This window comes from Mastigoproctus giganteus, chromosome 4, assembly GCF_048544385.1.
Source record: "Mastigoproctus giganteus isolate SK-2022 chromosome 4, ASM4854438v1, whole genome shotgun sequence".
NCBI classification, from domain to species: Eukaryota; Metazoa; Arthropoda; class Arachnida; order Uropygi; family Thelyphonidae; genus Mastigoproctus; species Mastigoproctus giganteus.
The window spans coordinates 129,856,727-129,881,464 of record NC_143578.1 but is presented as its reverse complement, the minus strand read 5'-3'; the positions used below and the strand labels follow the sequence as shown (position 1 = coordinate 129,881,464).

At 34.9% G+C, this 24,738-nt stretch overlaps 1 protein-coding gene across 1 annotated transcript in view; it reads left to right on the top strand.

The window, feature by feature from the left end:
- The window catches only part of LOC150087061 (protein XRP2-like), a 104,753-nt gene that overhangs the window by 64,971 nt on the left and 15,044 nt on the right, over positions 1–24,738 (top strand). Inside the window, exons 7-8 of the mRNA XM_090371788.1 lie at positions 11,108–11,188; positions 22,140–22,233. Of these exons, the coding sequence (XP_090227914.1) occupies positions 11,108–11,188; positions 22,140–22,233 (175 nt within the window). The remainder of the gene's footprint in view (positions 1–11,107; positions 11,189–22,139; positions 22,234–24,738) is intronic.

Sequence of the window (24,738 nt, the reverse complement as noted above, 5' to 3'; positions counted from 1 at the left end):
TTTTTTTTTTTTTTTTTTTCTTGATAGAACATGAGTTTGATGTAAAGCCTGTGCAAGTTCAGTTTCTCCCCAGCATCCAATGGCTCAAATTCAAATTTTGTTAAAATTCTTCCTGAAAGCACCATTTGGTGTTTTCCTAATTCCACTATTAATATGCTCTTGTTTGGAAGTTTTTACATTTTTTTTTTTGTTTTAAAAAAAAAAACATTTATTGAGATTTTCAACAGTTTTTGAGGTGTGATCAGTCCACTGAAATTTTTTTCCAAATCACGGTGGATTATTTTCAAAATTATTTTAGTCATCAGCAACTATCTATATGATAGTCAGTGGTTGTTGTTTTCAGATTTAAGTAGTCTAGATTTTAAAAAAAAGTGGCAAAACAATAGTTTATGTGGAACAACTTGTGATTAAAGTATCATGCATTCATATTAGAGCTTAATAATGGCAAGTTGTTTTCAAAATTTCTTGATTATTGTTACTCTGTTAGCCTCTCAATGTGGACTATTACCCCTTATAAGCCTTTGAATTATGATGCAAATGCCTATCATAATCTAGTTGTTTAGTTCATTTCTTCTGTGCAGCATTGATATTGCATGCATGTACTGGGTGGCTTCAGCTTATCCTCCCTCTTAGTGTTATTCAGGTAATGGTTTCCCGCTGATTCTCAAACAGTAATGCATTCACTCTATCCTCACACCTTCAGGACATAGTTACTGTCATTTGGGCTGAAGGAATAGATTACAAATCACCAGTAAGGATTTAACTTGGAGTGTTTATTACCAACATAATCACCTGTACAATCTGATTATGTTACTTTCCTGTTCCCTGTACTATATCACACAAATCATCACAGCATAATGGCAGAACTTGCAAACAGTTTCTGTGCAAAGTTTCCAAATTTTAGTCCTCTTTTTGCCCTCTGATGAAGGCAATATTTCCTCCAGATTGTTTTGTTAAGAACCTTAAAATTTCAGTAGTGCCATTAAATCTTGTTTTAAAAAAAAAAAAAAACCTCCTACAGAAATAAATATACAGACTTCTGTGTATTTATCCTGTCGCTGAGACATTATTTCATCATAAGTGGTCACAAAATTCAGTTTTCATCAATTTGTAAACCTGAAGCAAGGTTTATTAATAGCAAGGCCACTTAAACCTCAAGGAAACTACTACCTATAAATTATATATCCATATAATGTGTGTATTTGGGGATGGGTATGAAGTTATGTAGTTCTCAGCTTCTCTTCCATTCTTTTGATGAGTGCCCAAGTTTCACTTCCATAAGTCATGGTGTGGGGTATACATTGGTTCATTATCTATTAGGACTGCAAATTGGGATATTACTCCTCAGTATGTGACTATATTTCCTGAATGCTATCCATCCAAAATTTATTCTTCTCTTGACTTCCAGCCATTTACTATTATTACAGCTAATGACTTGTCCCAGATAAGTATATGACTCCACCTTTTCAATTACTGCTCCTTCAAGCATTATATCCCTTTCTGTGGCATAATTGTTCATCATTACTTTTGGTTTAGCCATATTCATCTTTAGTCCAAAATCCTTACTAACTCTACATAACTGATTAAGATTTTCCACTAATTCTTTGGGATTGTGGCTTATGACCACAATGTCATCTGCAAATCATAAATGGTTTAGGTGTACTCTCCATCACATTGACTCCTTTCTGCGAACAGTTGAATCTTCTGAAAGCTTCCTCAAGGGCAGCAGTAAACTTCTTCAGAGATATTGTCTCCTTTTCAAACTCCTTTCTCAATTTTAAATTTGCTACTGTCATTGTCTAGTCTAATAAAGGAGCTAGCATTCTCATATATTTTCTTCAAAATCTTAATATATGGGGTATCTATGCTTGTCTTTCCAGTGCCCGAAATATTGCCTTATGCTGTATGGAGTCAAATGCCTTTTCATAATCCACAAATGCCAGGCATAATGGTGTTTTATATTAATTTGCTTTCTCCATTAGCTGTGACATTACATGAAGGTGATCCATAGTTGAGAATCCTGTCCTAAAGCCAGCTTGCTCTTTCGGTTGATTCTTATCAAGTATTCTTTCTAATTTGTTAGTAATAACCCTTGTGAACAACTTTTAGATGTGGGATAACAAGCTAATTGTTCTATAATTTCCAATTTCTGATATATCTCCTTTCTTATGCAGCAAAACTATGATTGCATTATTGTAATGTGAACCCAATAACACATTGTTTTTTTTTTTTTTTTTCCTGGTAATTCGTTCCAAGACCTTGAAAGTTGAAATTTTCACTATACAGGTGACCCCCCCACTTAACGCTGATAATTCGTTCCGAAAAACAGAGCGCCAAGTGAATCTGCGCTAAGCGAGCGTCGCATTCCCGTAAGGCAACATGTATTTGTGAGTTGTGGTCGGTGCCATAGGATATTTCCTAATCAATAATTAATGGTAGTGAAAAGATGCACAAATGTCAGTCAAAATATTTAATATTAAAATATTTGTACATATAAAATATTCTGCATTACATACGTATATAATTATGTGGTAACTACTTAAGTATCAAAATTAAACTTAAAATTCCAATTAAAATCATGAATTTAATTGATCTAAATTGATTTAATTTAATTGATGAATTTAATCATGAAAAATGTGTCGATTTTGGGTTGAACTTTGGCCCTCTTCCAAATAAACTAAAAGGGGTATTAATTTTAAATCCCCCGCAGCGTTTACCACCCAACAATAAAGTCAACCGATCCTTCGCAGCTTTGAAACCTGGCATGTTTTTTTCTTCTTTCAATATGAAACTTCTTTTAGACATTAATTTCCACAAAAGTCCTGCTTCAACTATGTTAAAAACTTGTTGAGAAGTATAACACATAATACCCCTCTTCAATAATTTTAACAAGTTGTTTAGGCTCCTTGATCTGCATTTGCGTCTTCTCCCTGAATTTTAAATCTATTCAACCAGCCCTTACTAGTTTTAAATGGTTCCAATTTTTTTTTTTTAGGTGAGTTTTCCTCAGATCATCATATAGGCTAATCTCTCTCTCTCTTTTTTTTTTTTTTTTATTTATTTATTTTTTATAATATTTAACTTAACTGAATTCTGCATTGGATATTATCTTCAATAAAATTAGTTAGTCTTTCCATTTCAATCCTAATAGCCGGCCTAGCCCTAGTTGCTTGCAGTGGAACAGCTATCTTTCCTGCTGCTAAAATTAATTCTTTATTTTTTTTATAATTGTACTTACAGTTAATCTTGTAAATCCTAAATTATGGCACACATCTGCTTGTCTTTGACTGGAATCAATTTGCTTCAAAACGTCTAATTTAATTTTCAAATTCAGTCTTTTTCTTACATTTATAGTCTTCGTATTGCGCCGAGACGTTGTTGCTTTTTCATTCTTATCGGCCATTATTAACTCTTCACAAATGTAACTGCGTTGGTTGCATTAATTACGATAGTAAACTGTCCATTACGTACGATGTCTAATACTGTACTGAGTGATGACTAGACTTCGGATAAATGCATATAACGCAAATATTACAAGCAATATACTTGATCATTTTTTAAAATGTTGATCTCCGAACTACGTAACAAGTCACTGTACTGCAATTAAATTAGCGCGGGAGAAAATTTCACTGAGCGTGGAAAATTTTCTCAAATCAGCGTGGGAAACGTTTTAACCATATTTTTACATTCATTTGCAGTCGACTCCATGAAATGAAACGATTTCATTAAATATGCCAAAAATGCAATCTGTAAAAGAGCATTATAGTGATCTGTGACAGCGTTATAGTCAGATACGGGTTATAATATAAAAACAGCGTTATAGTCAGATACGGGTTATAATATAAAAACAGCGTTATAGCTAATCGGTGTAAAGCGAACCGCGTTATAACGGGGGCCTGCTGGGTCATTTTTATGATGAAAATTGCACTACTCTTTTTATCGTTATCATATGTTCCGTTATAAGAATCAATTTTTTTTTAAAACACATTTCTGGAGGTGATTACCATAAAACAATTTGCAATTTCTGGTTTATTGGGCTTTTCTGTTAGCGCAATCTATTATAAATGGGTAGTAAACTCGATCTTATTGCATTTGCGATAATACCAATAACTGGAATTGTGTGGGTGTTTATGTTACAGTATTATGGTGAAATGAGTTCCCTTCACTGAAATCTTCAATCATATAAAAAACATAAATAAATTTTTAGAATCTTCTCTTCACTTCTATTTACTTATTGCAATAGTGAAAGGAAAGGGACCATTGAAAAGTGCAAGTGCTGGCAGTGCTAGGAAATGAAATAAAATTGATTTAGAAATGAAGATGATTAATTAAGACATACGAAGCAGGACAAAGTTTGTCATCCATTGCACAGAATTAGGGACAGTGCGTGTATAAAAGAACATGTTAAAGGCATTTAAGATCAGGGCGCCTCCGTAACCAGGTGGGAAGGAGCAGCAGTGCATAGCACACGCTTCTTGATTAGACCGGGGTTCGAGCCCATCACCACCAAATACGGAGGATGCGGAAAGGTCAGGGAATGACCACCGCATATCCCGGAGCAATATGGCCTTAGTTGCTAATGCTCCTAAAAATAAAAAAATAAAAAAAAATTAAGATCAACAGTGATCACAAAACAGCTTTCAGATGCTATATCAAAGATGGAAAAGCTATTAATAATATGGACGGAAAAATCAGATTCAGAAGCAAGTGCCCCTGAGTCCAATGGCCATTCAAGAAAAAGCAAGAAGTATTTATGAAGATATTAAGGTTAAGTATGGCAAACCCCTAGCCAAGATTGTGGCAAGCAACGGGTGGTTTAATAGGTTCAAGCATTGTGCTGGTTTCCAAAACATTAAAAGTATACAGTGAAGTCACCAATGCCGATTCTGCAGTTGCAGAGAAATTTTGTGATATGTTGGGAAAAAAACCCCTTCTAAATCTCCACAGCCCTCAACTTCCACAGCGGTGTGATTATCAGCTGGAGAGTTAATTCTGGCAACGATGCTCGAAAGGTAAAACTTGCTGACGTTATGCCTGTCTCCTTTCTCTTTTTGTAATTTTATAATTTTGAAATTTTTGTAATTTTGTACACTTTTGTAATTTTTCCTGCACATGAGATAAAAAATCAAATAAATGATTTTGTTTACATATTTATCAAACGTTTGTTTTTTGCTTCAATCAAATTCAGCAGCACATAGTTGCGTGCTGCATAAGCATTTAGGGAAATTCTGAGTTACATAGATGTCCACGGAATACAACCCTTACATAAGTCGGGGAGTGGCTGTAGTTGATGTTTTTAGATTCAAGGTGTAATTGATTTTAAGTAATCAGTTACAGTACATGAGTCACTACTATTTTTAGCATTGAGGTGTGCTTAGAGTGAAATTCCTTCATTATTAATTTGAGAAGGATAGCCTATTTAATTTTGTGTTGGTTATGATTTCTCTCTGTTACGTGGCAAGGAAAGTAATGTAGTCAAGTAGATTAGAATCAGCAGCTACAGTTTGGTGTGAAATCTAAAGAAGACAGTGTTATGTGCGGCAATTCCCATTAACATGATATACAGGAATTTTGCTAGCAGGTATTTGTATAAGGCAGTGGTCAGGCCACACCTTGAGTACTGCATACAGGTCTGGAGGCCTCATTTTAGGATTCAGAGTTGCTGGAACGAGTACAGAGAAGGTCAACGAGATTGGTGAGTGGAACAAAGGGTTGCTGTTACCAAGAAAGACTTAAGTTCTACAAATTGCAGCACTGGAGACTAGGCACCTGCAAGATGATCTAATTGAGGTTGTATAGGGCCTTGAATGGTTTGAGCAAGCTCAATGCTGATGGGATTCTTCCTCTTGCTCAGATTACTCACCTGAGGCGACATAAATTTAAATGGAGGAAAGACAATTGTAAAATAGATGTGCGGAAATTTGCCTTTAGCCAGCGGGTGGTTGATAGTTTGAACAAACTTCCATCTGTTGTAGTGAAGGCCAATAACTTAAATAAGTTCAAGGCAGAACTTGTGAGCAAGCTCAATGCTGATGGGATTCTTCCTCTTGCTCAGATTACTCACCTGAGGGGACATAAATTCAAATTGAGGAAAGACAATTGTAAAATAGATGTTCGGAAATTTGCCTTAAGCAAGCAATAAGCTTGTTTTCTTTCATCATATGCTTCTCCTAATGCTAACATAATCTGCCATAGAACATAATTTGCAAATAAGATATGCTTATTATACTGATCTACTGTTTAGAAAAATACTTCAACAGTTATATATTATACAGCTTCCATTTGTAGTGAAATTGTGCACAGAAAGCTAATATGCTGTTTTCATGGCAGGCCTCACAAATGGAATAGCAGGTGCATTAACCCACCATTATCAGCATGAAAAAGGCATTTTCATGTGGAAAAAAATTTTCAATCCCTTAATATCCTATCATAGCAATTCTAAAAGATAGGCCAGTAGCAATAAAATCATTTAAGTTTGGTGACTGGACAAAGTCATGGTCAAAATCCCACGAGGTTAGAATCCCTCCTCGCACACACACTTGCAGAACTTTTTGTGACCAGGGTTCGCTATACTTCCCGACATGACAAGGACCATTTATAAAGAAGATGCAAAACTGCAGGGGACCTCTGATTTTGTGACAGTGAAACACTGAGTATAGTTCTCCTTTTAATTTTATAACATAATAAAAATAATAACATAACAAAGATTATGTTATTATTTTCTCTTGAAATCTATTTCTAGTTAATGAAAAGTTCCATTACTTATATATTCTATATTCATGAAAGGTATTGTTAGCATTATTTTTATTCTTGTGTTACTTTTTATTACTTCTTGAACACACACACATACTTCGGACTTATTAACCTAAGTGGTCATCACTTCTTTGTAGTGAGAAGAAATTAACACAACCCCTGCTATGTGTTAATCTAAATGGTGATTGCAGCCATAAGTTTTCAAATTCTGCATGTGATATGCCTTTAATTTTCACAAATGAATGACTGTGTAGGCTGACTCATGTTTTCAAGTGCTCACATTTTTCTGTTCAAACAGATACATATAGATATATTTTACATCTTAGCTTATCATTTTACAGTTTGGTTGAAGATAATAAAGAGTTTTATTTATGAATAAAATAAATATTTATTTCTTCTTTGCAAAAAACATTGATTATCACTGGAATTAATTAATTTTCTAAAATGATGTGGTTGTATTTAAAACTAATATCGTCTCTTGAATTGTAACTTGCAGTATTTAAAAAAAATTAATCCAACTCAAAAAATATTTTTGACTTGGGTTTAGTTTTCATGTGTCAGAAGAGTTAAAATATGGAAAAGCTTCAATGGCATTAAGCATTTTTATGTTTAATAAAAATAATAATTGGTTTGAGGCTAGCTAACTGGGAGGAGACCCCTCTCCATCTACCAAGCTAGTTTTGTGTCAAACCAACTGGTGTTCATTGTCCACTGTTTGCCTTCTTGTGATATAATCTGTTAGTGGGAAGCCAGCTATAAAGCTACTGAACAAATGAGAATACATGCTTCCAATGTAGAACTACCTGAACAAATTGTATAAATTATAGGCTAAAACCTCATCTCCAAACCAATAGAAACTATGGTCTGGTGTATTGCCTGGGTCAGTAGGATACCCACTCTGCTTTCTTGTTAGTAAGCAGGATACACATTGCTAAATATGCTACTGGAACAACCATCAAGATACATTCATTTCTGCTATAGCGGGCATTTTTGGAATGCGAATTTGCTCCAACGTGACTGATATATTAGGGAACAATGCAAGTATAATGCGATTTTTGCGTTCGCTCATGTGCGATTTCGTCTGCGAGTAACACTAAGTGAGCACAAAACCCAGCACCAAGCTGAATGTAGCGACCTTCACGGCAATACATAAAGTTTATGAAGCTTAAAAAGTCAAACTTCAAATGTGTGAGCTATATTTCCCATTTTCTGTAGTTGTATTGGTGGGAGACACACTGTTGTCACTCGCTGTATTCACAAAGATAACACGTGATATTGTAGGCCAACTCATGTTTTCGAGTGTTCACATTTTTCTGTTCGAACCAAAATTTCATAAGGTATGATAGCATGGGCAGAGGAGCACATTTCTGGAGTTCACTACCATAAAACAATAAAAACAATTTACAGTTCCCATTTTATTGGGCTTTTCAGTTAGTGCAATTATTTATAAATGGGTAGTAAACTCGATCTTATTCCATTTGCAATAATACCGATAGCTGGAATTCTGTGGGTTTTTATGTTATTATGGTGAAATGTGTTTCCCCTTCCATGACATCTTCAATCATATAAAAAACATAAATAAATTTTCAGAATCTTCTCTTCATTCCTAGTTTTCAAGCTTCATAAACTTGGTACTCCGTATCTCACTTGTGCAACTTGTGCATTCCGTGTTCACCATTATTGATTCCTTATCTTTTTCACTGTTTTAAATTTTACAATCCAAAAAAAAAAGAAAAAAAAGAAAGAAAATTTCAGTGAAAAGAAATATAAATCAAACAAACAAACAAAGAAAATTTCAGTGAAAAGAAATATAAATCAAACAAAGTAATTTTCAGAATCTTCTCTTCATTCCTAGTTTTCAAGCTTCATAAACTTGGTACTCCGTATCTCACTTGTGCAACTTGTGCATTCCGTGTTCACCATTATTGATTCCTTATCTTTTTCACTGTTTTAAATTTTACAATCCAAAAAGAAAGAAAATTTCAGTGAAAAGAAATATAAATCAAACAAACTTCATATCTTGTCGAGGTAAAGTGCTATTTTTACTCTAATATTTATTTATTTATTTATTTATTAGAAATTTAAGATGTTTAAACCTGTGATAGCAATTTTATTGGGTTTCTAACTTTTTTTAGTGTTTCACTTAACAGACTGAACTTTTTTTTTTTTTTTTTGAGTGCTTTGCCCCTATCCCTATTTTTCCCATAAGCCCTGTTGTTATTAATGTGCTATATACCATATTGCAGGGATTTTTAGGAACACTTGTACCATGTTATGGCAGAACTGACTGTAGGTACCATCAATGCAACAAAGAAGTGAAGCTAGACTAGGTTGATATGATATCAGAATAGCAGATATAACAGAAACCAAGAGCTTTTGTGCAAATTAGCTGCAGCTAACAATCATTTTAATTGATTCTGGCAGTAAGATACAGTGCAAGGAAGATGTACCTTTTGCATCTACATATTGAAGAAGTTTTTAGAAGAGATGATATTAAAAGTGTATCTAATGCTGAATTGGAGTTAAATGATTTTACTTTATAGTAAAAGTACTGAAATATCATTTGGGGTATAACATATTAATAAATGCAAAGTATTAATGGAGGATATTGGTGAAACATATGGCATAACATAATGATAAATTCATTTTGTTAGCAGTTCTCCCAGGATAACATACCATTAAGGTAATATCAAACTTAAGGTAGCAAATGATAAAGATGAAGACCCCCCCCCCCCAGTGGTAATTGTATAATCTTACATGGGATTCTCTGAACAGTATAGGTAGAGGCTGGTGCTCATAAGGTTCTGTCAGTGATATACATGATGCATAAGAACTTTGTTGGCAGAAACAAAGAGGATCTTATTGTATTAAGTTATGCATGTTGTATGAATTATTGTATGCAGTATTGAAGATGAGACCACATTTTGGGTACTTTTGTAAGAATCTTCTCTTTTTTTTTGCTTATTACTACAATCTCACTTCTGCAATTTGTGCATGCTGTGATCCATGGGTTTGATTATTTGCAGGTTGTCTCTATGCAGTATACCTATTTTTCTTGTATGGCATTATTATTTTTTGAGTAATTTCTATGCAAAACCTATGTTATGCACCCAGAATATATATATATATATATATATATATATATATATATATATATATATATATGTGTGTGTACTTGTCCCTGCATTGATATGCCATGGTTGTAAATAAGACACTGATCCAACCATTGGATAAGGTTCTTGTTGCAGTATATAATTCATGTTACACCTGTTGATTTGGAGAATTTCTCTCCAACAACAAATGTCAGGAAATCCAGAGATAAACCATTGATTTGGAATGCATGCTGAAGGGAGCTGTTGCCTGATGTGGTCAAAGACCTCAAAGTCATTTCATACCTGGTAGAAGAAGAGGTGTGGAGGATTATGAGTTTGGCACAAGGTATCAGTGGAGAAGGGTTTCACGATCTCGAAGAACACAAGGTGAAAGCAATGAGGAAGGGCAAAATGTGATTCAGATGCCTCAACTGTTGTTTAAGGTGCCAGTGAAGATTTTTGATGGCTAATGTTCTGGTTAACAAGGTGTTTTAAGTGGACCTTCTGATGGATTGTCCACCTAGAAGGAAACCTATAAAGATTTGCAACTAAAGATGAAGCAAATATCCATAATTTATTTTATGAATGTTGCAACTGCACCTTCTTTGTAAGACCCTTGTAAATTATCTTCCAAATTAACTGTTAATTCATACTGTTCCTTGAGTTATGCATATACAAAGAAGTCATATATGATCTGGAAGGTGTTCTCAAGAAATCAAGTTTATGACATTAACCAGAATTAAATTTACTTTTAATTACAAAATTATATAATTGAGTAATTGCTTTTGTCACCAAATTTCCTAGTTCAGCAAACTTAGTATTGTGGCATATCAGTAGATCTAGTAAGAGTATTATAAGAAGTTTAGCAGTCAGTGGCAGAGTGAGAAAATAAGTTTTATGCATTACCATCATTTCTGCAGTTGTGAATGATCTCTTCTCATAGGAAGTTATGTAAATGAGGAAGCTTATCACCAGGAATTTATGGATTAAATAAATTAACTGCTAAATTGTATTCATTATTTGAAGTTTAATAACTTACCTCTCCAACGGAATCACAGAATTCTCCAGTGAACTTGTTATATTTATTAAGAAATTGGTCCCTGTTAATTAAAAAAAAGACCAAATTTCATTTAAAATTCTATTGTAAATTTTTTTTTTTTTTTTGTATGCTGTCAACAATAAAAAAAATTAACAACAATTTTGATATTATTTTAGGTAATTCTGGTTTTATGCTTTTATTTATTTTGTTATTTTTATAATAGGGATGCATTGTAGTATTTTTTTCTGATGGGCAGTCACAGCAAAGAGCTATGTCCTTTATAAAAGAATTGGAGCAAACACCAGTAAGTTAGATTTTATCCATAGATTTTTTTTAACATTTTGCATATGTTAAGTAAAAAGGATTGAAACTTCTACTTTATATATTGAATTGCTTTATCTGTAGATACATTATGAGTGTTGAGATATAGAATTTTCTCTTATATTTCTAATGATTCAAAATGTTGCTTTAAGTTATGAAGCGGAGATTGAAAAAAAAAGACTTCAATCATCATTTTAAAACTTCATAATTAAATTTACAAAAAATTATGATTTTTTTATATTTCTAAATTATTTATAAGTAGCAGTGTTTTGTTTTTTTTTTTTTAACCATCTTCTTCTTTAATGCTGCCAAATGGCGTTTGCAACTTCGTTTTGATATTGTTTTTAACCATAGAAAAAGGATTAAAATGAGAAAGGCAAACTAACGAGAAATTTATTAAAGAAGACTGCATGTTTTGAAATGCATTTTGGATAGTGTTTTCAATTTAAAAGCAGAGAAAGAAATAGGCATGAAAGAATAAAAATAGAAAGGTCATTACATAATAATCATTAGTAACTTTTGGAATTTTAACAACATTCAACTTCTGTTTGTCTCACATGTTGAACATAAGCTGGCAGTTCTGTCCCATTTGTGTTATTATGGAAACTAATAATGATAGTGAGCCTTCATATTTTGAATATCAGAAAATTGTTTCCAATCTCATATCATATATGAGGCTAGAGACAAAGTATTTCACTGAGCAGGCTTCTTTATTTGAATAATGTATTAAATACATTATTCAAATAAATAATTTAATTATTTAATTTAATTATTTAATTTAATTTAATAATTTAATTAATAAATTATTAAATAAATTCAAGCCTTGCATAATGGAAATGATCTCATCCATATTTTTAACAAAGTAACTTTTTTTTTTTTAGAATATGGTGAAAAGGCTATCTATTTCTATATTCTGAAAATGTCTCTAATTTTGTTTGCTAGTGAACTGTGGTATAGTATGAAAACTGTTTTACTGTAATGGAAAAAAAAGACCACGTACATCAGAAATAAGCACAGTATAAAATAAGTCTTGTTGTAACTGATGAAACTAAAGAAATAAGGGCTTTGTTAAAAATCTGCAAATAAAATAAAAATAATATATGGTTAAAGCTCAGTAGATCAAAACAATAAGAACATAAATGCAGTCAGTCCTTGTATAGCACGATAGTTGTGTTCCTAGAAACCCTCATGCAATGCAAAATCATGCAATATAAACAACAGGCCCTACGGAAAAAATAGGGTTAGGTGCCGACCACCCAAGATTGAACACACATTTGTAACCAAAACATTACCAAACACAATAAATAATCGTAATAAAATACTTACGTATTTTATTACGATTATTTATTATTATACGTAATACGTAAGCATTTTAATTACTTAAGTATTTTATTACGTAATAAAATATTCCTAATGCTTTTGCTTCTATTGTAAGCAGACTTTTTTGTTTGATTTTCTATCCAAACAGATGACAGCCGTTCCATCTCTTCCAATTCTGTGTCTTAATCTAATGGATTTTAATTACACTTTGAGTTGTTCCTGCTATGAAAGTTGTTTTTATTTTCTCTGCATTCTTTGTAATTCTCGGCGATGCCTCATTTAGGTCTGTAGCATGTGCAATATCGCATGGTCTTTCATTTCGCTCAAAGCGTTTCACAATTTCATATTTTTTCTCTATCGACAGAGGCGGACTGGCCATAAGCCTTACCGGGGAAACCCCAGTGGGCCGGAGGCCAGTGTGATTTTGGCCATAAACTATAGTATGAGGCCACTATAAATTTTCCCGGGTAGGAATTTTTGACCCAGTCCGCCTTTGTTTATCGATATTGCTTTTGTTTTTCTCTGTGAATCTGCAGTGTCTTCACCAGGACGTTTCCTTTTCACACCTTTTAAGTATTTTACCCATTTGTAGGGAATAAAGCACAATTACAAAACGAGGAGGCATGCTTGATACACATAAACAAAGCTGCGTGCGTGTAGCAACTGAATAAACAACACTGTAAAGGCAGAGATACGCTAACACTTCACATTTTACTAAAGCACATTTCTAGCGATTACTACCATAAAACAATAAAAACAATTTCCAGTTGCGTTTCTGTGAGTGTAATCTGTTATAAACTGGTAGTAAACTCGATCTAATTGCATTTGCGATTATACCGATAGCTGGAATTGTGTTGGTTTTTACGTTATTATAGTAAAATGGGTTTCCCCTTCATTGATATAAAAAACAAATACATTTTCAGAATTTTCTCTTCATTCCTATCGTGTTGCGTTCAGTTGGGATGATTCTACGTTCGACTGCGATTTCTTGTAAACACAAAGGCGAATCGTGCATAAGCGAATTCAGTTCGTGTTACACACTATATCATTCCCCTATTTGTAAATCGTGTATGATCGAATTCGTGTAGTGTAAACACGTGTTAATGTAATAGCTTTCAAAGCAATGTACTCCTTTGTCGACTATGAGAAGAATATTGCAGCAGATGATCACCACATAACAAAACAAATAAACAGAGGATTAGAGAGTACAAGGATGATAAAGTCATTAACATTTAATCATGAATGAGATTAAAATTAAATGTAAAAGAGGAAGGGGAAAGTGAAAAAAAATGAAACGAAACAGCACAGCATAAAGGAATATATTGCCCTGAAAGCTGTTGCGTGTATACTAAACCTAAAGTATAAAAACAGACATGGTTTTTCTTTCAAGACTATAGAAAAGGAGCACTAATTACCATGAAACAAATGTGACAAATTTTTAATGCTACAATTTCGGTTATACTTGGCAAGGTGTGATTCTGCTATCTGAGTACAAAATATACCCTAATATTCAAAATAAAATAAAATCAGAAAAATAAGAAAAGATAAAGCAGTGCTCACTCCCAGCAATGCAAACACTTATCTCCCCACATCCACCAAAGTACGAGTGCCACTTTCATAATAAATAAATAGGATTAAATAAAGACTGATAATTCACAAGCTCGACCTTAAGTTCAGAGATGCTCAGATTCACGTTTTGTTTAGTAGATTTGCTTATTTAACCTTATAGATTGCATGGCCAACACATACTTTAGCGGAATCAACTTTTAAGTATAATTCTAACATTTATTTGCTGCATTTGTTTTGTGGTGATTAGTGTACAACAGTATTATATGTGTACTGTTTTATCACTTTTATGCTTTTAATGAATTGAGTTTTAACCATATGTTATTTTCATTTTATTTGTATATTTTAGTTTGTTTATTATTTCTTTCTGTGTTTGGATAGTATAGGAACATCCATTGACATTTTGATAGATTTTTTTCAGAGTTCACAAGTGCTGATCCAGTTTGGTGTGATGGGAAAGTCCTACTCTCATTTTTGCTTTCCCATTCCACTGGGAATGGGAAAGCAAAAATGAGAGTAGGACTGTGTTATAGGCCTAATGACTCTGAGCACAACAAACAGCTGCACAGAAAAATAGTGGACCAGTAAATCATAATGTCTTATAATGTGGGATTTTAACTTTCTAGATATTGAATGGAACTTGTGGGTTGGTCACTCAGAGACCAGATAGACATTTGTGGAGTTATTGGATGACTGTTTTCTACAACATGTTAGAGAGGTAACAAGATGGAGTAATGTTCTTGATCTGATTATCAGCAGTAATCACAGTGTATTGATTTGGAATTTACTTAAAGATGTAACTACCATCAAGGGTAAAAGGAGCGGTTTTTGTTTTGTAAAGGTGACTACAGTGATCTCAGACAATTTTTAAATTCTATATATCATCTGCTGATGGTAACGTCATCAGTTGATGTTACCATCAGCAAATGTTGATGTTACCATCAGCAAAATCTAAATGGGAAGTGTTCGAGGAATTAATCTACTAGGCTTTTCATACCAACTAAGAAATACTGTTCAAGGTCTAAATGGATGTCAGATGAACTAATGAAACTCATGGCAGAGAAGAAAGATGCATGGAATGCATATAAATTATTGGGGGACACAGAAGCCTGTGGTAGATATAAACTAACCTGTAATCAAGTCACAAAGGAGGCCATGCAAATGAAAGCAGATTACAAGAAATCTTTGACAGAGGATGCAGAGAAAAACAGCAAAATCTTTTTTGCTCAGGGAACATCTAGGAAGGGGATGACTGTTGCTAACAAACTGAATGAGTATTTTGAATCTACGTTCACACATGAAGAATTCTTTAAGAAAGGGTATGCCAGAAGTATATCAAACTATGAGAGAGAGAGAGAGAGAGAGAGAGAGAGAGAGAGAGAGAGAGAGCTAAATGACTGTAATAACCAAGAGGAAAGTTGAAGAGAAATTGTTAAAAATTGGTAAAACACCTCCCACCATTCCCAACATGCTCCGTTCAATGCCTCCTGTGGTTTTCCATCGAAAGGATTTTGATGAAACTTGATGCTCAGAAAGCGCCAGGTCCTGATGGTATTTCTCCACTTGTTCTCAAAATCTGTACTCCTGAACTTACTCCTGTTCTTTGCCACCTTTTTTCACTTTCTTATTCCAAAGGTGTTTTGCCTTCTGCTTGGAAATTTGCTCATATACAGCCAGTACCTAAAAAGGGTGAGACAAATCCCTCCGATCCAGTTATCATCGCATTGCAATTACTTCTACTCTTTTTAAAGTAATGGAGAAATCAATTAACTGCCAACTGCAAAAATACCTAGAAACCTTCTGTCTGATCAACGATTGCCATTGTGGATTCTGTCAGTATCGATCCACTGGTGATATTCTGGCTTATGTTACCCATTTATGGGCAAATTCAGTGGAAAAGTTTGGTGAAACACAAGCAGTTGCTCTTGACATCTCAAAGGCTTTCGATTGTGTTTGGCATAAAGGTCTTCTAAACAAACTTCCACCTTATGTTTTGCCGGTTGTTTTTTTTGTAATTGGTTATTCGTTTTTCTCTCTGATCACTCACAGAGGATGATGGTAGATGGCTCTCTGTCTGCTAACTTCTCCACTAGTGCTGGTGTTCCCTCAAGGTTCAGTTCTTTTCCTCTTGTATGTTAATGACCTTCTTCCATTGACTGGAAATCCTATCCATAGTTTTGCCGATGATAGCACATTGCATTCCACTTTCCAGTTTGAGAAACCTTGCCCTGCTCAATCAGCTTCAACTTCTCGAATATCCGCTACCAATTCCATAAATGCCGATCTCCAGGTAATTCTCTAGTGGGACCAAGACAACTTAGTTGATTTCAATCGTTCTAAAACTCTGTCTTGTCTTATATCTCACAAAAAGGATTCTTCTGCTCCTATGCTTATCTTTGGTGACACTCTGATTTCTAGGCAAAATGATATATCTCTTTTGGGGATTACCCTAACTTCTAATCTCTCTTGGCACAAGCACATTACAAATATTGCTTCCTCTGCATCAAAAATACTTGGTTTTCTCTTTCGCTCTGGGCGTTACTTTTCATCCAAACAGCTGTTCACTCTGTACAAATCGCAAATCCACCCTACCATGGAATATTGTTCCCACATCTGGGGCAGTGCCCCCAAAACCTCTCTCAGGCTTCTAGATTCCATTCTGAAGAGAGAAGTTAAGTTAATTAATGACTCATCTCTAACAGAGTCTCTCCACTCTGTCTCATAGACGTACTGTTTCTTGTGCATGCCTTCTCTACAGATACTTCCATGGGCACTATTCTTCTGAATCTTTCTTCTATCGGCTTCTATAATTCCCACTCACTCTTTCAAAAAAGTCCGAACACATGCCTACACAAGCCAACATCCATTTACTGTCCAACTTCAAACTCAGAGAACCAACTTTTCATCTTCCTTGTTTATTCATTCAACTGCCGTTTTCTGGAACAACCTTCCTTCATATGTATTTCCTGAAAATTACAGTCTACAGAAGTTCAAGTCTGATGTCAACAGATATTGTCTTTCGTCTTCTCCAACCCAAGCACGGTACTAAGTACAGTCTGTCCTCGTATAGCACGATAGTTGTGTTCCTAGAAACCCTCGTGCAATGCAAAATCATGCAATATAAACAACAGGCCCTATGGGAAAAGTGGGGTTAGGTGCCGACCACCCAAGATTGAACACACATTTGGAACCAAAACATTACCAAACACAATAAATAATAGAGTAATTTTAATCGTTATAAAATACTTACGTATTTTATAACGATTAAAATACGTAATAAAAAATATATAATATATATTTTTTATTATAATATAATTAATAAAAAATAATTTTTTATTATATTATAATAAAGTATTTTTAGTATTTTTTAATACTAAAAAAGTATTTTTTACGAATAAAATACGTATTTAATTCGTAAAAAATTTATTATATTAAATAAAATAGTCGTAATAAAATACTTACGTATTTTGTAATATGTAAGTATTTTATTACGACTTTGATTTTCTATCCAGATGACAGCCGTTCCGATTCTTGTCTTAATCTAATGGATTTTAATTACACTTTGAGTTGTTCCCGCTATGAAAGTTGTTTTTATTTTCTCCGCATTCTTTGTAATTCTCGGCGTTGCCTCATTTAGGCCTGTAGCACGTGCAATATAACATGGTCTTTCATTTCGCTCAAAGCGTTTCGCAATTTCATATTTTTTTTCTCTATCGACAGAGGCGGACTGGCCATAAGCCTTACCCGGGAAACCCCGGTGGGCCGGAGGCCGGTGTGATTTTGGCCATAAACCGTAGTATGAGGCCACTATAAATTTTCCCGTGTAAGAATTTTTGTCCCAGTCCGCCTCTGTTTATCGATATTGCTTTTCTTTTTTCTCTCTGAATCTGCAGTGTCTTCACCAGGACGCTTCCTTTTCACACCTTTTAAGTATTTTACTCATTTTTAGGGAATAAAGCGCAATTACAAAACGAGGAGGCACGCTTAATACACATAAACAAAGCTGCGCGCGTATAGCAACTGAATAAACAACACCGTAAAGGCCGAGATACACCCCACATTTTACTAAAGCACATTTCTGGGGGTTACTACCATAAAACAATAAAAACAATTTCCAGTTTCGTTTCTGCTAGTGGAATCTGTTATAAACTGGTAGTAAACTCCATCTAATTGCATTTGCGATTATACCGATAGCTGGAATTGTGTTGGTTTTTACGTTATTATGGTGAAATGTGTTTCCCCTTCACTGATATAAAACACAAATACATTTTCAGAATCTTCTTCATTCCTATCGTGTTGCGTTCGGTTGGGGTGATTCCGCGTTCGACTGCCATTTCTTGTAAACACAAAGGCGAATCGTGCATAAGCGAATTCGGTTCGTGTTATATAAGATAACGTTCCCCTATTTATAAATCGTGTATGATCGAATTCGTGTAATGTAAACACGTGTTATACGAGGACCGACTGTACTATTGGTTCTAATACCTCTTGTGTTTGGGGTTTTCATAAAAAATATATATATATATTAAGGGAGGCAGCGATAGAAGTAAACAAACCCTTAGCCATAATTATGAGCATCCTTGGATTCAGGGGAGGTCCCTGTTTACTGGAGATGTGAATGTTTCCGCAATTCACAAAGGGGGATGATCCATGGGTGACGAGTAATTATACACCTGTTAGTTAACTTCTGTTCCACGGATAATAATGGAATCACTGGATAAAAGAAGTAATGTAAGATCATCTAGACAAGGCCACAATTATTCTTCAAACACAGCATCGGTTTGTTAAGGGGCAATTTTGTTTGTCCAGTTTGTTTAGTTTCTACGATGTGGTCACAAAGGAACTGGATGCAAAAAATAATTTTGATATCTTATACTTTAATTTCAGGAAAGCTTTTGATACTGTTGCACATGAAAGACTGCTGTACAAATTGGAGCAGTGTGGTGTTAAAGGGCAAGTTGCTGCTGTGGATAAAGGAATTGTTTAGTGAGAAAAGACAGAGTGGTAAACAATGGATATTACTCTTCATGGACTAATGTTACTAGTGGAGGTCCTCCAGAGTTTGGTGCTGGGCCCATTGTTGTTTTGTTTATTTGTCAATGATATTGATGAAGCACATCAGGCTTAATGTCCAAGTTTGCCGATGCTACAAAGGTTGGCAGAGTGGTTAATGACAGTATGCTACTGCAACAGTATCTAGAAAAGTTAAGCAGATGCACTGAGAAATGGAAATTGATGTTTAACATCGATAAATGCAAAGTACTACATATGGGTAGCAGTAACCCAAGGGAAAGTACTAACTGTGTGGTACTACACTCAGGGAGGTGGATAATGAAAAAGACCTGGATGTAATTGTACAGTCAGATATGAAGTTCTCTGAGCAATGCAAAACAGACTTCCAGGACAGCTCATGGGGTTTTGTCAGTGATATACAGGAATTTTGCAGAGATAAGGAGGTGATTATCCCATTGTATAAATAGTGGTCACACCAAATCTTGAGCACTGTGTACAGGTCCAGAGGTCTCATTTTAGGAAGGATGTGGAGCTCCTTGAATGAATACAGAGAAAGGCAACAAGATTGGTGAGTGGAACAACAGGGTGCTCTTACAAGGAAAGCTTCAGTTCTGAAAATTGCAGCATCTTGGAGACTAGGCACCTGTGAGATGATCTGATGAGGTGATTAAGGCTTTGAATGGATTGAGCAGGCACAAATTCAAATTGAGGAAGAACAGTTGCAGAACAGATGTGTGGAAGTTTGCCTTTAGCCAACAGGTGGTTGATTGTTGGAACAAACTTCCATCTGTTGTTGTTGGAAGTGGAGAGCTTAAATAAATTCAAGGAAGAATTAGACAAACTATTGGAGGAAATGAATAGGTGAAATGGAAGGTGTCTTCCCCCCCCCCTCTAATCATGTATTAAGCTTGCTTTAGTGCATCATTTGCCACTGCTAAGACCAATCTGAACAGCTGAAAGTTCTTGTGGCACTATCTCTTGTTATAAAGACAGGGCACCTGGTCTGAGAGATCAAAAATTTTCTTTATCCTGAAAACAGTTTTTGGTTTTCTTGAATTTTGCTCAGAGTGTAACAGTGCTGGATCTTTTCTAGTGGATTGCAATGATAATTAAAAGAAACATTTTCAAACAAAAATGAAAAAATATTTTTGAAACTGCTCTTTTCAGCAAAACCAAACTTTGATTAATTCAAATAGAAACAAGAAAGAAATATTATAAACATCAAATATAAACATGAAATTTTAGTTGCTTCCATTTTCAAGTTTATAAGATCATTCAACTTTGTGAAATTTCAGCATCGAACATGCATGTCTTTAAGCTTCATTTTCTGCTTATAGTATGTCATGCAGAAGTTTAAGGATTCTGACACATTAAAAATGGTGCTTGGTCTGTTAAACCCATTTTTGTATATAATTCCAAGAAAACAATAATTTAAAATTTCTCAATGAAGTGTGCATGTATATTTAAGAAGATAGGTAGATCAACCACTAATTTTGAACCAGCAGTTGATGGCTAACATAAATTTTGCTGAGTGCCTCATAGCCTAAGTGTTACCATTAGGTTAATGGCAATGGCATGTTATACTTTCATGGGGCTCAAGGCAAAATGGAATTTGGGGGCCACATCTAAAGAAAAAACTAATAAAGAACATTTTTAATTTCATTTTATTGTGACAACAAAACAAATTATATAAGAACTAAATATAAAATTTCATCAAAATGTAAGATTTTGATGAAATCTTAAAATTTCAAAAAAATATAATTTCCTTCAAATAATGTAATTAATCTTCAAGTAAAGTTCATTGACCTTGGCAGGTAGAAAGTTCAGTTTCCGATAAAAATCACTTAAAATATTAGTGAAAAACAGTAATGAGTTTTTGAAACAGCAATTTTGGAGTTCCCCTCTGATTGGGGCTCTAGGCAGATGTGTTTTTTACCAAAGGATAATGTGCCACTGGTTAATGGAATATGTGAGAAAATGAGAAGAATGCTACTTTGGCAGATTCAACTTTTGGTTATTCCATTATCTCCTGGCATAACTTTATTGAGTCTTATTTTTCAATCCAACTTCATAGTCTCCACTGAAAGCAAAGAGCATATAGATTTGAATGGATGATCTAATCCACTCAAATCTATTCCATGTTAAATTTATGTTACAGCTGTTGCATTACCCCGTAATCTAAAACCTGTGGCCAGTGGCATACTGCCATTGTTCCCCTATTACAAAAGACAACTGTGTGTGTGCTTCTTGTATTTTATATACATGCATCTGTGCTTCACTGATGAGTCCAGGTATATCTACAGTTGGATTCTTGTTGAGTCTTAGTGTGGCATGTAAAAGGAATCTAAAATGACCCTATGTATATATACAAGAATGCAGCCAGTTTAGTGGAAGTGTGTTGCTAGTATGGGATAGCATTAGTCTCTTTGTACAAACCTTTATATCATGAGGAATGGAACTCTGACTGCATGTCGATGTAGAGATGAATTCCTGCTGCCCACGTTCCTTCCCTGTTCTTGTGCTGTAGGTGGAGTTCATTTTCATGGATGACAACAATCAGTCTGTAGGACCAGATGGTGAACAATATGTGAGAAGATGCAGGTATAGTATGTATCGTTTGGTTTGCTTGTTCCCCTGAATCTCATCAAACCATGTTTGGGATGCCTAGGAAGACATATTGCGGCATGTTTGGGCTGTTCAGCCATGCTTAATCAGTCATAAATAAGAGTAGCGGCTGATTCCACAACTTATCAGTGTGTGTGAAACGTCTGGTTCTGGGGACCATATACCTTAACTAAAGTCTTCTCTGCATATACTATTACATTTCTTTACTTCTGATGTGTTGCGTTCCAATAAAGCTGCAATTACTGCTTACTCTAGACCTGCTCTGAATATTTTCAATGTGCATTCATTGGACCTTAGATTCACCTACATCTTGAGGTATGTATCTCATCATATTTGCATAAACACCATTTACACATGCTGTGATCTGCTATTTGTTGTCTTAAAGCCACTTCATCTTTCAATTCTTGCAGAATTTCCTAGTCAGGACTAAGGAGGTAAAAATGGAAGAAACTGATGCACAGAGAGTTTTTGGTACTAATTCCTACAATACTGTTGTCACAACAGGTATGAACATTTACTTTTTAGCCATACTTTCAAAATATGGAAGCTAGACTTATAATAGCACTAGGTTATTACAATAGACTTTCAGAATAAGGTTATTATAATAGACTTTCATTATAATATAATAGTAATTCATTATAATATTATTATTACAATAGACTTTCAGCACCTTCAGGGATTCAAGGTGCCATTATTTTGATTTTTCTGTGATCTCGAAAGTTTTATTTTTAATATATTTAATGCGAAAATAACGAGGCTAAATAAGAAATAAAGAAATTAAGAATGCAATTTAATTAACTGCACATAAAAAACAAACACGTTGACGATCCAGTGTTATATTCTGCCATTAATACACTCCTACTATGCCCATTCTATTTTTTATTATTATATCAAGTTTGTCACTAAGCTTTAATGTTGTTCTTCTTTTCTTCTCTATATAAGGTTTATTAACTTTAGGAAATTAAAAACCCCTTTAGTGAGGGGTTTTTAATTTAAAATAAATGTAAAACAGTGGTATAATCCGTGATATCAGTACACAGTTCACCTTCAAAATGGTGAACGTAAACATATACAGTAATCATGTGACTTTCACTTGCCATTTTCTTTTTTTTTTTTTTTTTTTTTTTTTGGCACTGCAAACTATCTGTGCTGTATGTAAACATCTGATCTCACTGTGCTGTTATCTCGACTTTTCCATTATTTGAGGTGCTGTTATTTCAACGGTCTATCTCCCCCCCCCCATTATTAGAGTTTTTGTATATGATGTCTGATTAAAGCCACATTTATATCCATACAAGAATGTCCTAGTTACCCTGACATGGCTCATTTTATATCATTCCACCAGCTTTCGAGAAAGCCACCACACTTTATAGCGCCATTCATTTAGAGCTCTTGTGTTAGAGGTTGATCAAAACCAAGTGTGCAGTATATTTGGGTGGTGAGGGCACTAGATTCTAACAGGATTATTTCTATATCCCTGTGCCCCTCGATATAGTCTCCTGCACATGGACAGGGGACCTCCCAGTGATACTGCTGGTCCTCCAGATTAACTTCACTGGGATCCAATGCCCACAGCCTAGTTTCCATGCCATCATCATAGGAGAGCAGCATGTTTGCTGTGTGCTATGACCCTTGTAAACTCGGAAAGGGAGATCCTGGTTGAGGGGGCTCAGCTTAAACACACCGCTTTGGCCCCTACTTCAAGAAGGCGGGTGGTCCTGAATGGCTTGGCTAGGATCAGTTGGCTGGTGGGTTTGCTTGAGTCAACCTTGCCAATGCTATCCCTAGAGTCAAGCCGTAACGGCATTTGTATTGTTGCTCGCCCGGTAAACAGACGGTGGGTGTTATTGGTCAGGAGTAGAAATTGAATCCCATGGGAGATTGAAACCCTCCCGAAGTGGAGGGGATAATCTGACCTTTTTTCTTTAGAATCACTGGTGGACTAGTGGATAAATTGTTTATTAAGAAAAAAACAAAGGCAAAGGAAGCCCACACGAGAAGCACAGCAAGTTCTGTTCTGTGCTTCTGATAGTTCAAAAGTAGTTTAGGATAAGGTTTGAAAAATGAAGGATAAATATCCACCATCTTACAACTACCTTAGAGGCAGTTGCTATTCACCTCTTTGTAGGGTTTCTCCTAACAGTTTGTGCCGTATATTTGCCACCTGGGATCAACATCTCCCAGACAGATCTTGAGAGGCGCCTCCGTAGCCAGGTGGGAAGGAGCAGCAGTGCGTAGCACACGCTTCTTGATTAGACCGGGGTTCGAGCCCGTCACCACCAAATACGGAGGATGCGGAAAGGTCAAGGAATGACCACTGCATATCCCGGAGCAATATGGCCTTAGTTGCTAATGCTCCCAAAAACCAAATAACAAACAAACTAACAAACAAACAGATCTTGAGGATGTCGTTGTGCAACTGCCTGTTCCTATTCTTTTATTAGGAGATTTTAATGGGCATAACTTCCTCTGAGGTAGGGCAGATAGTACTATGAGGGGCCATAAAATAGAGCACATGCTCAAAAATAATCTCTCTCTCCCCTAAATGGTAGAAAGAACACCTTTTTCCACATGCAAACCCGTACATTTACCGCCAATGATCTCTCCTTTTCTTCATATGGGAGGTTGAAGAAAATCCCTATGGGGTGACCATTTCTTTGTGATATCTCTTTTGACTGAAAAAAAAATTAAAAAGGGGTACGTATAAAAGATGTTTTATGTGAATACATCCTTGGCTTGGAAGAAGTTAGTGAAATCCATTTGTAGAATAGTATGATTGTGACATCGAGACTACATCGGCACAATGATGAGGAAGTGTGATTGTGACATTTTATGCTCATGCCCACTACTTACTGTACCAAATCAATGTTAATGACTGAGTTAGCATCAATTAGGGTGTGACATAATTTACATTATTTCTGTCTCACATTTCTGATACACTTCCATTACATACCATTGTTAGATGCCGCTATAGATGTTTTCTTGTCAAAAATACCATGTCAACCATTA